Below are 17,330 nucleotides of genomic sequence, written 5' to 3' on the forward strand. Positions count from 1 at the left end.
AAATGAACAAACATTACTTGGGAAATTACTGCTTGATAGAAGGTTTTATTGTTTTCTGACAAACTTTCTTTTGAACTCATCCTGATCTATCCATCTAAAGTGAAAAGGAAATGTATTTCTCAATACCCATTTAGGACGTCGAAGTGGAGTTTGATTCTTGTATGGTTGAGCACGGTCTCAGTGCAGTGGAGTGGGCACATAGAATGCTGCCCTTTTCTCGGTTTTCTAATACTGAAGAACTTGTTCAGGATCTAATTTTGAGCCTTATTGGAGAACTGCCACCAATCAGAAAGGTAATGTGAATGTAGGTGAAAAAAACTAAATGAAAATCAGAGACATTAAAGGATTTTTACTTTATTTTAATTAAAAATGATATTGCTCATGAAACTCTTTTTTTAAATTTTTCTGAAGGTAGCAGAAATTTTTGTGAAAGCATTTCCCAACCCTGAGGACATAAGGGTTCCTTTAAGAGAAAAATATCACTGTCTTCAACAGAGACTCAGACACTGTGTTGTGAAAGGTAGTATTTGTCATTTCTTAGATATCTGGTAGATAAATTGCTGAAGATTCCTCGGAAAGCATGTAGTTTCTAGTGCTTATGTTTTTATGCAGTTGTCCTTTCCTTGAAGATAGTGTAAGAAGGCAGAAAGAAGCACTCCTCTGTTACTGAAGCACCAGTTTTGCTTTGGAACCAGATAAAGATGACTTCATGTCATGGCTCTGTCAGTTAATGACTGTGTGACTATAGGCAAGTTGCCCAGTCTCTTTGAGCTCCGTTTCTTTATATGTAAAACGGGTGTATTATTACCTACTTTATGGATGTATATTAAAAGAGGGTTAAATAAGGTAAAATATATAAAATAAGCATACAGTGCTTTGCGTAAGGCAGATATTTTGTTGAAAACTAGTATTCTTCTTCCTTCTAATTTTACCCTATACATTCAACATGCCCTTGTGGAAAATTTTTTTTATTGTGGTTAAAACATACGTAATATAAAATTTAATATTTTAAGTGTACAATTCAGTGACATTAACTACATTCATAATGTGGAAATTTTTAAAGAATTCAAATTACCTTTTTTTTATAACTTAATCTAGTATTTAAGTCTAGTTATGTCCTATGATCATACATTATTGCATTAATATATTTGTGGTTTATATTTTTCTTAAGACTTTTTTGACACTCTCTAAAATGTATAGTGTATACAGTTTATACATATGTTAATGTATAATAATGTTTAAACTTTTTTCTGTAGGCAGCCTTGAAAAACTTACATTCCTATTTCCCACTATTTGAAGTGAAAAAGGTGTCCTTGTTTCTTTGACTAAAATTGTACTCATTTTCTCTTATTCACCACCCTTGGGAATGAAAAAATAGTACTGATTCTTTTTATAATTATCTGTCTGATTTTTTAAATAGTTAAGTTACTTCTTAATTTTTTGTTTTCCAGAGCACATGTTTTTATGGATTCTGGGCTCTGTCCCTTTTGTTGTTCTTTAATGGACCTTCTCTAACTTCTGCAATTCTACCTTAAAATATGCACCATAGCTTTCTGACAAATACAAAGCATGTTCTGTAAGAATGTGGAAATGAGTCTTAGTCATTAGTTGGATTCCATGTTCCCAGGAGGGACTGGAATTGGGTCCCCTTCTGTCTTTTTAAAATTTTTTAAAAATGTTTTTAAATTTATTTTGAGAGAGAGACAGAGAGTGAGTGGGGGAGGGCAGAGAGAGAGAAGGGGAGGGGAATCTCAAGCAGGTTCCATGCCATCAGCACAGAACTGGATGAGAGGCTCGAACTCATGGAACTCATGAACAGTGAGATCATGACCTGAGCCAAAACTAAGAGACACATAACCGACTGAGCCACCCAGGTGCCCCGGATCCCTTTATGTCTTGAGTTGAAACATTTTAATGTGTTGTAATAAGGCTTTTTGTTTTTTCCTTTATAGGTCCCCAAACTGAGGAAATGATGTCTGTTATTATGCATTCTATTCATAAAGTGAGAGTGAAAGCCCTAAAACGTGTGCAAAGAAATATAGGTTCTTTTGAAATGAATATCTGGGAACCAATTGAAGAAGAAAAACCAGCTGAGGTTCTGGGTTTTGATAGGTTTTCCCTAGGAACTAGTTTGAGCAGGAGCACACTCACAGAACTGGGGAATTCTCTAGTCCACAGTGATGCAGATACAGCAGATACCTTCTCTGAAGCATTGTCAGTTGAAGAAAAAAGTAGGATACATTTCTCTGAAAGGTACAGTTGAGATCTCTTAATAGTAAGCATTCACTTCCTTTGGAAAAAAATATTTTCAGCATTTCACGCAACAGATGAGTTGATTTCTTGTCCCAGAAACCTCACTGATTGCAGTGTTAACAATATGAATGATAAGTGCTACCCTCCTTTACTCACAAGAATATTAGGAGTGTAAAATGAAACTATATATTTGAAAATTTATTTAAAATATTATTGAGATATGAAATAATTTTGCTACCTGATAGTATAAAATCAGGTAAGTAGATGAAATTGTAGAGTTCACTGGGAGGCTTTTACTGGTTTTAGTAATCTTCAGATTTAAATAGTTTAAGATTATTGGGTTAGCTATATTATTTTTAAGGGATTCCAGGGAAAGAAATTGCACGTTCATCTTTGAAACTTGTCTATAAATTGTTGAGAAATTCTTATTATTTAAACCTCTATTAGTCTAGCTAGATTTTTTCTTTATAATTCCATTATCTGCAATTAAGTTTATCCTTCCCATGACTGAAAGACTAAGTAATCAGCCATAATCTTGTTTAAATGAAATAACTTTATCGACTTCAAATATAAGCATCTGCTTAAACCATGCCTCATAGTATTAGAAATGGTGTGCTTGTTTCACCAGACGATTTCAGTGTTAGCACAGGAATACAATGGCGGCTGCTTGTTGTGCCTTCTTTTTTTTTTTTTTTTTTTTTTTTTTTAATTTTTTTTTTCAACGTTTATTTATTTTTGGGACAGAGAGAGACAGAGCATGAACAGGGGAGGGGCAGAGAGAGAGAGGGAGACACAGAATCGGAAACAGGCTCCAGGCTCTGAGCCATCAGCCCAGAGCCCGACGCGGGGCTCGAACCCACGGACCGCAAGATCGTGACCTGGCTGAAGTCGGACGCTCAACCGACTGCGCCACCCAGGCGCCCCTGTTGTGCCTTCTTAATAAGAGACATAGACCTCCAGCCCAGGTGCCTAACACGAGCCCTTTCTTTCCCTTATTGGGGGAACTAGGAATCTGTTCTTCCCTAAGGACCATGGTTAAAGGAAACAGATTTAAAAGTAATTGTGACCCAATGCTAATATCATCTTCAATGGGGAAAAACTGAGAGCGTTCCCTTAAGGTCAGGAACAAGACAAGGATGTCCACTCTAGCCACTGTTATTCAACATAGTATTGGAAGTCTTAGCCTCTGCAATCAGACAACACAAAGAAATAAAAGGCATCCAAATCGGCCAGGAGGAGGTCAAACTTTCACTCTTTGCAGATGACATGATACTCTATATGGAAAACCCAAAAGATTCCACCAAAAAACTGCCAGAACTGATTCATGAATTCAGCAAAGTTGCAGGATACAAAATCAATGCACAGAAATCGGTTGCATTCCTATACACCAACAATGAAGTGACAGAAAGAGAAATTAAGGAATCAATCCCATTTACAGTTGCACAAAAAACCATAAAATACCTAGGAATAAATCTAACCAAAGAGGTGAAAAATCTATACACTGAAAACTATAGAAAGCTTATGAAAGAAAATTGAAGAAGACACAAAAAAAATGGAAAAAGATTCCATGCTCCTGGATAGGAAGAACAAATATTGTTAAAATGTCGATACTACCCAAAGCAATCTACATATTCAATGCAATCCCTATCAAAGTAACACCAGTATTCTTCACAGAGCTAGAACAAATAATTCTAAAATTTGTATGGAACTAGAAGAGACCCTGAATAGCCAAAGCAATCTTGAAAAAGAAAACCAAAGCAGGAGGCATCACAATCCCAGACTTCAAGCTATACTACAAAGCTGTAATCATCAAGACAGTATGGTACTGGCACGAGAAAAGACACTCAGATCAATGGAACAGAATAGAGAACCCAGAAATGGACCCACAAATGTATAGCCAACTAATCTTTGTCAAAGCAGGGAAGAATATCCAGTGGACTGAAGACAGTCTCTTCAGCAAGTGGTACTGGGAAAACTGGACAGCGACATGCAGAAGAATGAACCTGGACCACTTTCTTATACCATACATAAAAATAAACTCAAAATGGATGAAAGACCTCAATGTAAGACAGGAAGCCATCAAAACCCTTGAGGAGAAAGCAGGCAAAAACCTCTTTGATCTTGCCTGCAACTTTTTACTCAACACATCTACAGAAGCAAGGGAAACAAAAACAAAAATGAACTGCTGGGACCTCATCAAAATAAAAAGCTTCTGCACAGCGAAGGAAACAATCAGCAAAACTAAAAGACAACCGACAGAATGGGAGAAGATATTTGCAAATGACATATCACATAAAGGCTTAGTATCCAAAATCTATAAAGAACTTATCAAACTCCACACCCAAAAAACAGATAATCCAGTGAAGAAATGGATGAAAGACATGAATAGACACTTCTCCAAGGAAGGCATCCAGATGGCCAACTGACACAAAATGCTCAATATCACTCATCATCAGGGAAATACAAATCAAAACCACCATGAGATACCACCTTACACCTGTCAGAATGGCTAACATTAACAACTCAGGCAACAACAGATGTTGGTGAGGATACGGAGAAAAAGGATCTCTTTTTGCGTTTGTTGGTGGCAATGCAAGCTGGTGCAGCCACTCTGGAAAACAGTATGGAGGTTCCTCAAAAAACTAAAAAGAGAACTACCCTACGACCCAGCATTTGCACTACTAGGCATTTATCCAAGGGATATAGGTGTGCTGTTTCAAAGGGGCACATGCACCCCAATGTTTATAGCAGCACTGTCAACAATAGCCAAAGTATGGAAAGAGCCCAGATGTCCCTTGATGGATGAATGGATAAAGAAAATGTGGTGTGTGGTGTGTGTGTATATATGTATATATATGTATATACATATATGTATATATATGTATATATATATATATATACACACACACCACACACATACACAATGGAGTATTACTCAGCAATCAAAAAGAATGAAATCTTGCCATTTGCAACTATGTGGATGGAACAAGAGGGCATTATGCTAAGTGAAATTAGTCAGAGAAAGACAAGTATTATATGACTTCACTCATATGAGGACTTTAAGAGACAAAACAGATGAACATAAAGGAAGGGAAATAAAAATATTATAAAAACAGGGAGGGGGACAAAACAGAAGAGATTCATCAGTATGGGGAACAAACTGAGGGTTGCTGGAGGGGTTGTGGGAGAGGGGATGGGCTAAATGGGTAAGGGGCATTAAGGAATCTACTCCTGAAATCATTATTTCACTATGCCAACTAATTTGGATGTAAATTTTAAAAAATTAAAAATAAAAAAATAATAAAAGTAATTATGATTGGCAGTTAAAATGTTTGCCTAGCAGGTTTAATAGCAGTAGAAAGTTTAGAAAAAATGCCTCACTCTTGTGTAGTAAAGAGTCTTGAAGACATTCCTGCTTGTTGTACCTTGTACGGGGGGAGCTGAAAGGTGCAGATGCAAAAAACAAGAAACCATAAATTAGGATGTATGTTGGTGGCTTGTGATTTCTGTTGACTTTGGATTCCTAAATTCTCACTTGTTAGAGGACCTTTTTGTTTTTTTCAAAAATTCATGTTTTTAAAAGTGAAATTTCTCTGAACACATTTCAGTCTTTTTTAACTCAAATTTCCCCTTTTGATATTTTGTTTTATTTTTTTCACTAAGAATGTTCAGCTCTAGTCAACACTTAGAGATCATTTAATCTAACCCCTCATTTGAAAGATACGTAATTGAGGCATTAAAAGTATATATATATATAATTCAGTCACGGAGAGAATTTTCATTGTCAGTTCTAACATCCGTTTTTGCTATTAAATAATCTTTAATTTTGTCTTTTTCAATTTTGTTTTGCTGTAGAAATGCCCCAAATCACATGGAATTAACATTGATTAGTAAGCCCAAGGAAAAAAAGAAGATATGTAATCCGAAAGAAAATCTTGAAAGAAAAGATCATGAAAAGCTATTACAAAATGCACTGCCTGTAATAGGTGTTTGGGAATTTGAACGTGATGATGATGAATATATTAAATTCCTTGATCTCTTCTTGAGTTATGTTCTTGAAAGAGACCTACTTGATTCTAAGGATCCTGGCATTCCATTTCTAACAAGTTTTTCTGGACATCTTAGAGAATATGAACTTAATTCTTTACTTTTTGATGTACATACAACATTAAAACGACGTCGAAGCAAAACCAAAAGCCAAAATGTGTTTAGAGCTGGCTCTTGTTTTGTTGTTGCTCCTGAGTTATATGAGTCTGAAAAGCCAGAAAACCAAGCACTTTCAGCTTCAGTACTGGATCAAGGAATCAGGTCATTTTTAGAGAACCCTTTGAATGAAGTCAATAAAATTGAAGCGACAAGTGGATTGTTCGGTTTAAAACAAAAGTCAGTTTACAGAACACAAGATGACAGTTCAGGGAAACCTTTAGTCCAGAGATTGTCGAACCATATGTTTTGGACTCCCAAGACCGACAAAACTAGATGTATTTTCAAAGCAGTTCAATGCAGTGATATTAACCCTCAAGAAGATCTTCCTTTAGCACTAAATAACACATTTGGCAGTATAAGAAGGCTGCTGGAATGGATGATAAGGTGGTCTGACAGAAGACTGCTCTGTGATCCTAGTCTCACTGAGTTATCCTGTGAGTATAGTCCCATCATTCGTGTAAAGACCTCTACAGCTGCCATTCTTACATCATTGTGGCTTTTGGAACAACCCTATTTTGCTACATATAAGGGAAAAAATGCCATTTTTAAGGTAAGTCCTTGAATTCTTTATTGCATACAAATGAGAATTCTCATTGTAGATTGAAACTATTTTTATATTTCTCCATCTATTAAAGAATCACCAAGCAAGAAGTTAATGACAATGTTAATTATATAATCTGCATCATCAGATTTTTTTTCTTCAAGTGATTCTTTTAATTCTTAAAAATAATTAGGGTAAATGTGTTTTCAAAGAGGCTTTGAGGTTTTGAGGTTTTATGTGTGTTTATAAAAAAAGGAGGAGGAAAAAGATAATTTTAAGTGATACTACAGGTGGTATAACATTTATATTCTTTCTCTTTAAAGTTTCAGGTTTGGTTCAGATGAAGAAGGGGTAGGCAGCTACACAGTTTTTATTACTGTAGTCTTATCATATACATTAAGGGATCATTTTTCTTATAGTCTTGGCCAGAAGTTGGAGAACCAAACCAGGGAAGGCAGATAGGTTTCAGTAGAGAAGTTAGTGCTTATTAGTTATTTTTTCTTTTCTCTACTCAATGATAACTGGAAGGCTGCTGTTTTAACCTGTTTGTGAAGACAAATATTTTTATGTAAATATGATTGAGTGATTGTTATTGCACTGGAAAAAAACTACAGAGGTGAAATTTTTGGAAAACAAATTTATGTTTGTTATAGTTGTTATAGTTGGGAAATGGACTTTTTTAATATTTGGAAGATTCCATAGTTTCTAATTTGTCCTGTTTTGTTCCCCTCAGTTTTACTGAGGTATAATTGACAAAATTGTAAGATATTTAAAGTATGTATTGTGATGATTTAATATGCATATACATAGTAAAAGGATTCCCCTCATCTGGTTAACACATTCAACGCCTCACATACTTTGTGTGTGTGTGTGTGTGTGTGTGTGTGTGTGTGGCATATAAGTTCTACTGTCTTAGCAAATTTGACATATAAGTTCTACTCTCTTAGCAAAATTCTATAATGTGATGTTGTGAACTATAGTTACTATGATACTGCATTAGCTCCCCAGACCTTATTTACCTTACAACTGAAAGTTTGTATAGGCATACTTAGTTTTATTGCACTTTGCTTTATCGCACTTTGCAGATACCATGTTTTTTACAAATTGAAGATTTGTGGCATTGAGCAAATCTGTCTGCATCATTTTCTAACAGCATTTGCTCACTTCATGTCTCTGTGTCACATTTTGGTAATTCTTGCAATATTTTAAACTCTTTCATTGTCCTCATATTTGTTATGGTGATTTATGACCAATGATGTTTAAAAAAAATTTTTTTTAACGTTTATTTATTTTTGAGACAGAGAGAGACAGAGCATGAACGGGGGAGGGTCAGAGAGAGAGAGACACAGAATCTGAAACAGGCTCCAGGCTCTGAGCTGTCAGCACAGAGCCCCACACGGGGCTCGAGCTCATGGACTGGGAGATCATGACCTGAGCCGCAGTCAGACACTTAACTGACTGAGTCACCCAGGCGCCCCTGACCAATGATCTTTGATGTTACTATGGTAATTGCTATGGAGTACCACAAACCATGCCCATTTTAGATGGTGAACTTTATCAATAAATGTGTGTGATTTGACTCTGCCACCAACTGGCTGTTCCCCCATCTCTCTCTCTCTCTCCTGGGATCTCCAAGTGAGACACAACAGGGTTGAAATTAGGTCAGTGAGTAACCCTTCAATGGCCTCTAACTGTTCAAGTGAAAGGAAGAATCACATGACTCTCACTTTGAGTCAAAAGCTAGAAATGATTGGGGCACTTGAGTGACTCAATTGGTTAAGGGTCCAATTTTTTATTGCAGCTCAGGTCACAATCTCACAGTTTGTGAGATCAAGCCTTACATCAAGTTCTGTGCTAACAGCGTGGAGTTTGCTTGGGATTCTCTGTCTCCCCCTGTCTCTGCCCCTCCCCCACTTGCATGCACACACTCTCTCTCTCTGTTAAAATAAATAAACTTAAAAAAAAAAAGCTACAAATGATTAAGCTTAGTGAGGAAGGCATGTTGAAAGCTGAGATAGGCCAAAAGCTAGACTTCTTGAGCAAGGTAGCCAAATCCAGCTTTTCCAAAGGAAAAGTTCCCAGAGGAAACTAAAAGTGCTAGTCCAGTGAACACATGAATGATAAGAACACGAAACAGCCTTATTGCTGATGCAGAGAAAGTTTTAGTAGTCTGGATGGAAGATCAGAGCAGCCATAACATTCCCTTAAGCCAAAGCCTAGTCCAGAGCAAGGCCCTGACTCTCTTCAATTCTATGAAGCCTGAGGGAGGTAAGGAAGCTGCAGAAGAAAAATTTGAAGCTAAGCAGAGATTGGTTCATGAGGTTTAGGGAAAGAAGCCATCTTCAGAACATAGAAGTGCAAGGTGAAGTAGCAAGTACTGATGTGGAAGCTCTAGCAAGTTATCTGGAAGATCTAGCTAAAATAATTAATGAAGGTGGTTACACTAGACAACAGTGTAGTCAATTTTCAGTGTAGACAAAATGGCCTCATACTGGAAGAAGATGCCATCTAGGATTTTAATAGTTAAAGAAGAGAACTCAGTGCCTGGATTCAAAGGATAGGCTGACTCTTTTATTAGGAGCTAATGTAGCCAGTGTCTTTAAGTTGAAGCCAGTGCTAATTTACCATTCTGAAAGTCCTAAGGCCCTTAAGAATTATGCTCAGTCTACTCTGCATATGCTCCATAAATGGAGTAACAAAGTCTGGATGACAGCACATCTGTTTATAAACATGGTTTACTGAATATTTTAAGCCTACTGTTGAGACCTCTTACAAAAAAAGATTTCTTTCAAAAGATTACTGCTCACTGAAAATACACCTGGTCATCCAAAAGCTTTGATGGAGATATACTGTGAAATTAATGTTTTCATACCTGCTCACAACTACATCCATTCTTCAGCTTGTGGATTAAGGAGTAATTTTGACTTTCAGGTCTTTTTTTTTTTTTAAGTTTATTTAAGCAATCACTACATTATCATATGGCGGTTCTAATTTTAATTTCTTTAAAAATTAAAAAAAAATTAATGTTTTTATTTATTTTTGAGACAGAGACAGAGCATGATCAGGGGAGGGACAGAGAGAGAGGGAGACATAGAATCTGAAGCAGGCTCCAGGCTCCGAGCTGTCAGCACAGAGCCCGATGTGGGGCTGAAACTCACAAACTGTTGAGATCATGACCTGAGCCAAAGTTGGATGCTTAACTGACTGAGCCACCCAGGTGCCCCTTTTAAAAATTTTTTTTTAATGTTTATTTATTTTTAAGAGAGAGAGACAGAGTGTGAGTAGGGTTGAGGTAGAAAGAGAAGGAGACCGAGACAGAATTTGAAGCAGACTCCAGGCTCTGAGCTGTCAGTCAGCCCAGAGCCCCTGCGGTGCTCAAACTCACAAACTGTGAGATCATGACCCGAGCCGAAGTTGGATGCTTAACCTACTGACCCACCCACGTGCCCCTCTAATTTTAATTTCTTGAGCAGCCACCATAAGGCTGTACTGTGTTTTCCTTTGTGGCTGTACTGGTTTACATACCCACCAACAGTGTACAAGGGTTCAGTTTTCTCTACATTCTTCCCAGCATTTGTTTCTTGTCTTTTTGATAATAGCAATTCTACCAGGTGTGAGGTGATATCTCATTGTGGTTTTGATTTGCATTTCCTTGATAATTAGTGATGTTAAGTACCTTCTCATGTTCCTGTTGGCCATCTGTATGTCTTCTTTGGAAAAATGTTTACCCAGATCCTCTGCCCATTTTTTAATCAGATGGTTTTTGGTTTTTTTTGTTTTTTGTTTTTTGTTTGCTATTGAGTTGTAGGACTTTTAAAATATATTTTAGGTATTAACCTCTGATCAGATATATGATTTGCAAATATTTTCTTCCAGTCGGTAGGTTGCCTTTTCATTTTGTTGATGGTTTCCTTTGCTGTGCAGAAGCTTGCTAGTTTGATGTAGTCCCACTTGTTTATTTTTGCTTTTGTTGTCTTTGCTTTGGTATCAAATCCAAAAAAAAAAAAAAAATCATTGTCAAGACCAGTTTCAAAGAGTTTACTATCTATGTTTTCTTCTGGGAGTTTTATGGTTTCAAATCTTACATTCAAGTCTTTTCATTCTTTTCGAGTTGATTTTTGTGTATGGTGTAAGATAGGGGTCTGGTTTCATTCTTTTGCATGTGGTTATCCAGTCTTCCCAGCACTATTTTCTGAAGAGACTATCCTTCCCTGGTTGAATATTCTTAGCTCCTTTGTCAAAATAATTGACCGTATATGCATGAGTTTTTATTTCTGGATTCTCTATTCTGTTTCATTGATACATATGTCTGTTTTTATGCCAATACTGTACTGTTTGATTATTAGTTTGGTAATATAGTGTGAAATCAGGAAGCATGATACCTCCAGCTTTGTTTTTCTTTCTTAAGATTTCTTTGACTGGGGTGTTTTTTTTTTGTGGTTCCATATAAATTTTAGGATTGTGTGGGGTTTTTTGTGTGTATGTGTGTGTGTATAACATACCATTGGAGTTTTGATAGGGATTGCACTGAATCTCTAGATTGCTTTGGGTAGTATAGACATCTTAACAATATTCTTGTAATCCATGAGCACAGAATATCTTTCCATTTATTTGTGTTGTCTTCAGTTTCTTTCATCAGTGTCTTCCTGTTTTTAGAGTACAGGTCTCTCACCTCCTTGGTTAAATTTATTCCTAGATATTTTATTTTTGATTAAGTTTTCTTTCTGATAATTCATTGTTTGTGTATCCAAATGCAACTGATTTTCATATTGATTTTGTATCCTGCAATTCATTTATTTTAACCTTTTTTTTTTCAGTAGGGTTTTAGGATTTTCTTTTTTTTTTTTTAAGTTTCTTTATTGAGAGAGAGAGAGAGAGAGAGAGAGAGAGAGAGAGGACATGCAGGGGAGGGGCAGAGAGATAGAGAGAGTCCCAAGCAGGTTCCACACTGATAGTGGAGGTTTGAACCCACAAACCATGAGGTCGTGACCTGAGCCGAATTTAAGAGTTGGATGCTCAACTGACTGAGCCAACCAGGTGCCCCAGGATTTTCTGTATATAACATGTTATCTAAAAATAGGAAGTTTTGCTTCCTCCTTTCTGATTTGGATGCTCTCTTTTTTTGCTTGCCTAATTGCTTGTTCTGGCTAGGACTTCCTGTACTATGTTGAATAAAAGTGGTGAGTTTGGGCATCCTTGTCTTGTTCCTGATCTTAGAGGAGAAACTTTCAGGTTTGTTTGTTTGTTTGTTTGTGGTTTTTTTGGATTTTGAATGTGATGTTAACTGTAGCTTCTCATATTATACCCAGTTTGTTGAAAGGTTGTTTTTTTGTTTGTTTTTTTTTTTTTTTACCATGAGTGGATGCTGATTTCTGTCAAATGTTTTTTCTGCAAATATTGAGATGATCATATGATTTTAATCTTTCATTTTGTGAATGAGGTGTATCAGATTGACAGATTTGCAGATATTGAACCATTTTTTCATCCCTGGAATAAATCCCACTTGATCATGGTGTATGATCCTTTTAATGTACTGTTGAATTCAGTTTGCTGATATTTTGTTGAGTATTTTTGCTTCTGTTGTTCATTAGAGATAGTGGCCTATACTTTTCTTGTAATGTCCTTGTCTGACTATGATATAAGGCTAATACTGGCCTTATAAAATGAATTTGGGAGTGTTTTTTCTCTCTTCAGTTTATTAGAAGAGTTTGAGAAAGATTGGCATTAATTCTTTAAATGTTGGGTAGAATTTGCCAACAGTGAAGCCATCTGGTTCTGTTTTTTTGTTTTTTTTGTTTTTTTTTTTTTTCTGTTAGAAGGTTGTGATTACTGATTCAATGTCTGTACTCATTATTGGTCTGTTCACATTTTCTGTTTTTCATGATTTAGTCTTAGTAGATTGTGTGTTTCTAGGAATTTATTCAATTCTTATAGGTTGTCTGATTTGTTGGCCTATAATTGTTTGTAGTGCTCTCTTATGATCATTAGTATTTGTGTACTATCTGGTTGTAGTGTCTCCTCTTTCATTTTTAATTTGTTTAAGCCCTCTCTTTCTTTTCTTTCCTTTTTCTGAGTCTGACTAAAGGCTTGCCTATTTTGTTTATTTTTCCCAAAATCCATCTCTTAGTTTCTTTCATCTTTTCTCTTGTCTTTTTAGTCTAAATTTCACTTATTTCTGCTCTGATCTTTATTTCATTTCTTCTACTAACTATATACTTAGTTCTTCTTTTTTCTAGTTTCTTCAGGTATAAAGTTAGGTTGCTTGAGAGCTTGAGTTGGTTGACTGACTGAGCCACCCAGGTGCCCCAATAACAACTTAACTTTTTTTTTTTTATTTTATTTTTTATTTTTTATTTTTTTTATTCAACGTTTATTTATTTTTGGAACAGAGAGAGACAGAGCATGAACGGGGGAAGGGCAGAGAGAGAGGGAGACACAGAATCGGAAACAGGCTCCAGGCTCTGAGCCATCAGCCCAGAGGCCGACGCGGGGCTCGAACTCACGGACCGCAAGATCGTGACCTGGCTGAAGTCGGACGCTTAACCGACTGTGCCACCCAGGCGCCCCACAACTTAACTTTTAATGCATACAAAAGCTGTGCTTTTTTACACTACTTTTCCTCCCACATTTTTATGTTTTTGATGTCAGAATTTACATCTTTTTACACAGTGTATTTATTAACAAATTATTTTAGTTATGTTTCTTTTAATACTTTTGTCTTTTAATCTTCATACTAGAGTTAGAAGTGTTTTAATCACCACTATTACAACACTAGGGTATTCTGAATTTGACTATATATTTACCCTTACCAGTGGGTTTTATACTCTCATATAAAATTAGTGTTTTCTTGTTTCAGCTTGAAGAACTTCCTTTAACATCTCTTGTAAGGCTGGTCTATGGTTATGAACTCCTTCAGTTTTTGCTTGTCTGAGAAACTCTTTTAGTTTGCTGGGTAGAGTATTCTTGGTTAGCAGTTTGTTTTTTTCCCAGCACTTTGTCTATATCATGCTACTTCCTGTAGTCTGCAAAGTTTCTGCTGAAAAATATACTGATAGATTCAGAGGGTTCCTTGTATGTAAGAAATTGTTTTTCTTTTGCTTTTTTAGATTCTTTATTTGTCTTTAACTTTAGACAATTCAACTATAATGTGTCTCAGTGTAGGTTTCTTTGCATTTATGTTATTTAGAACTCCCTGAGTTTCCTAAATCTGGATGTCTGTTTCTTTCTTCAGATTTGAGAAGTTTTCAGTTATTATTTCTCTGAATAAGCTTTCTGCTCCTTTCTCTTTCCTCTCCCTTTGGGACTTCTATAATGCATATCTTGATCTGTTTGTTGGTATCCCATAAATACCTTAAGTTTTCTTCATTCTTTTAATTTTTTCTTCTTTTTGCTCCTCTGATTGGATGAATTCCACTGCCCTGCCTTCTTTTCTGACCCTTTCTTCCATTTGATCCAATACGCTTTTGAACCTTTCCATTGAATTTTTTAGTTCTATTATCATATTTTTAGCTTTGTAATTTCTGCTTGTTCCCTTTTTGTATTTTCTATCTCTTTGTTGAAATTCTCACTTTGTTTATGTATCATTTACATAATGATGCATTTTTTTCCAAAATTTTATTTACATTCTAGTCAACATATAAGGTAATAATATTCTCAGGAGCAGAGTCTAGTGATTCATCACCTACATACAACACCGAGCACTCAACACAAGTGCCGTCTCCAATACTCACCACCCATTCAGCCTGTTCCCCTGACCACTTCCCCCTTAAACCCTGTCTTTCCTCCATCACAGTTTCCCATGGTTTGCCTCCCCCTCTCTCTCTCTTTTTTTCCCCTTCCCACATGTTCATCTGTCCTGTCTCTAATTCCACATATGAGTGAAATCACACAGGTTTGTCCTTCTCTTCCTGACCCATTTTGCCCAGCACAGTACACTCTAGCTCCATCCATATCATGGCAAATGGCAAGATTTCATTTCTTTTGATGACTAATAGTCTATTGCATATATGTACCACATCATCTTTATCCATTCATCAGTCGGTGGACATTTGAGCTCTTTCCATACTTTGGCTATTGTTGATAATGCTGCTGTAAACATCAGGGTACATGTACCTCTTTGAATCTGTATTTTTGTACCCTTTGTGTAAATACCTAGTAGTGCAATTGCTGGATCGTAGGATATTTCTATTTTTAACTTTTTGAGGAACCTCCATACTGTGTTCTGGGGTGACTGCACCAGTTTGCATTCCCACCAAGAGTGCAAGAGCGTTCCCCTTTCTCTACATCCTTGTCAACACCTGTTGTTTCTTGTGTTGTTAATTGTAGCCATTCTGATAGGTATGAGGTGGTATCTCATTGTGGTTTTGATTTGTATTTCCCTGATGATGAGTGATGTTGAGCATCTTTCCATGCATCTGTTAGCCATCTGGATGTCTTCTTCGAAAAATGTCTGTGTCTTTTGCCCATTTCTTAACTGGATTATTTGTTTCTTGGGGGTTGAGTTTGATAAGTTCTTTATAGATTTTGTATACTAACCTTTTATCAGGTATGTCATTTGCAAATATCTTCTCCCATTTTGTAGGCTCCCTTTTAGTTTTCACTTTGTTTATCCCCTGACCTCTGTGACCATTCTTTTGAATCTCTATCAGGATATATCATTATTTCCATTTCATTAACATCTGTTTCTAGAGATTTATCTTGTTCATTTGTTTGGAACATAGTCCTGTTCATTCATTTTACTTGACTTTCTGTGTTGGTTTCTGTACATGAGATAAAGCAGTCGCATCTCCCAGTCTGGATAGAGTGGTCTTGTGTAGGAGATGAACCTCATCAACCAGCTTGGTCTGAGCTTTTGATTGGCTCTGAAACCTTTGTGATTGTTTAAGCCTCCTTCTTTGTTCTTAGTGGCTCCCAGTAGTTGGGGGTATGCCAAGACTTATCAGTGTCCCAAAGGGGTGGGTTAGTTTAGCATCTAGATACAGCCTGATTGGAATTTGGACTCTTAGGCAGCATATGGCAAAGTCTGTATGTAATCCCTTTCTGAGGAGAAACTGGGAGAAGGATGTTTTCCCTGCTCCCTGTGAACTCCTGGACCCAGGTGTATAGCTACAGGGGGGTGCTCCTGCAGTCTAAGAACTGCTTCTTTGTTTGCTACACTCCTGTGGGCCTCATAAATGCAAGTTCCATTGGTTATCAGAGACAGGTGATCTCAGGACCTGTCCTTCAGTCACCAGCTACAAAAGCTGGGGCACCCAGATGTGTGTACAGGCTGCTTCCTGGAATATACTGGTAACTTGGAATGGGCTAGATAGAGAAGGCAGGGGAGGTGTCCATCAGCTTTCTTGTTTCTGAGGGATTGTAGCTAGCCCCCAGATATATGTAGCTGGATACCTTCCAGGAGAAGACTATGAAATGGGTGTTTTTGCCTGCTCCTCTGTGCTGAGCCCTTTGGGGATAGCTGCAATGAGTTTTCATGCACCTGTTAATAACTGCTGCTTTGTTTGCTGTGGTCTTGTAGGACTCATGGTTGTAAGCCTCATTGGCTTTCAGATCTAGGTGTTTTGGAGGCCCATCCCTCAAGTGGGAGTCTTAAAAGTTAGGGTGCTAAGTGAGGGTCCAAACCCTCACTCTTCAGAGAAAAGTTGGGAGTTCCCTCCTGCTTATAGGGTGGTGTGCCAAGAGTGGGGTTTTTGGTTAGAATGTGTCTCAGCCTTTTCTGTGTGTCTCTGTGTAGATATTTTCTCATTTGCTTGATATGTAGGAATCAGTCAGCTAGTTTCTAGATTTCTTACAGTGGTAATTGCTTTGTGTGTAGTTGTACGTTTAGTGTTTCTGTGGGAGGAGGAGAATTCAAGGGCCTCAAATGTCACCATCTTGGTTGACTTACCTCCACATTTTCTAATTCTATATTCTATTTTAAAGTGCCTTCATTCTGGGGCACCTGGCGGGCTCAGTGGTAGAGCATGTGACACTTGATCTCAGGGTTGTGAGTTGAAGCCCCACGTTGGGCATAGAGATTATTTATAAATAAATAAATTAAAATTTAAAAAATAATAAAGTGCCTTTATTCTAAAATAGTTTAGGGTATTATGGAGGGTACTTGTGATGAACACCGGGTGTTATATGTAAGTGAAGAATCACTAAATTCTACTCCTGAAACTAATATTACCCTATATGTTAACTAACTAGAATTTAAATAAAAACTTGAAATAAAAACAAAAACAGAAATAAAACAGTGTATTGTAGGTTGCAGGGTGTGTGTGTGTTTTGTTTTTGTGAGATTTTTTTCATTTTTTGAGATCAGTGTCTATTATCCTAAGGTAGCTTATTT

The 17,330-nt window shown here is 36.8% G+C and overlaps 1 protein-coding gene across 7 annotated transcripts in view; it reads left to right on the top strand.

Annotated features, from left to right (window-relative positions):
* The window catches only part of CPLANE1 (ciliogenesis and planar polarity effector 1), a 153,721-nt gene that overhangs the window by 58,320 nt on the left and 78,071 nt on the right, over positions 1-17,330 (top strand). For all 7 annotated transcript variants that reach the window (XM_043599745.1, XM_043599769.1, XM_043599751.1 and 4 more), the window contains exons 23-26: positions 135-293; positions 412-520; positions 1,953-2,253; positions 6,109-7,009. In XM_043599745.1, the coding sequence (XP_043455680.1) occupies positions 135-293; positions 412-520; positions 1,953-2,253; positions 6,109-7,009 (1,470 nt within the window). The remainder of the gene's footprint in view (positions 1-134; positions 294-411; positions 521-1,952; positions 2,254-6,108; positions 7,010-17,330) is intronic.

Source organism: Prionailurus bengalensis, chromosome A1, assembly GCF_016509475.1.
Source record: "Prionailurus bengalensis isolate Pbe53 chromosome A1, Fcat_Pben_1.1_paternal_pri, whole genome shotgun sequence".
Taxonomy (NCBI): Eukaryota; Metazoa; Chordata; class Mammalia; order Carnivora; family Felidae; genus Prionailurus; species Prionailurus bengalensis.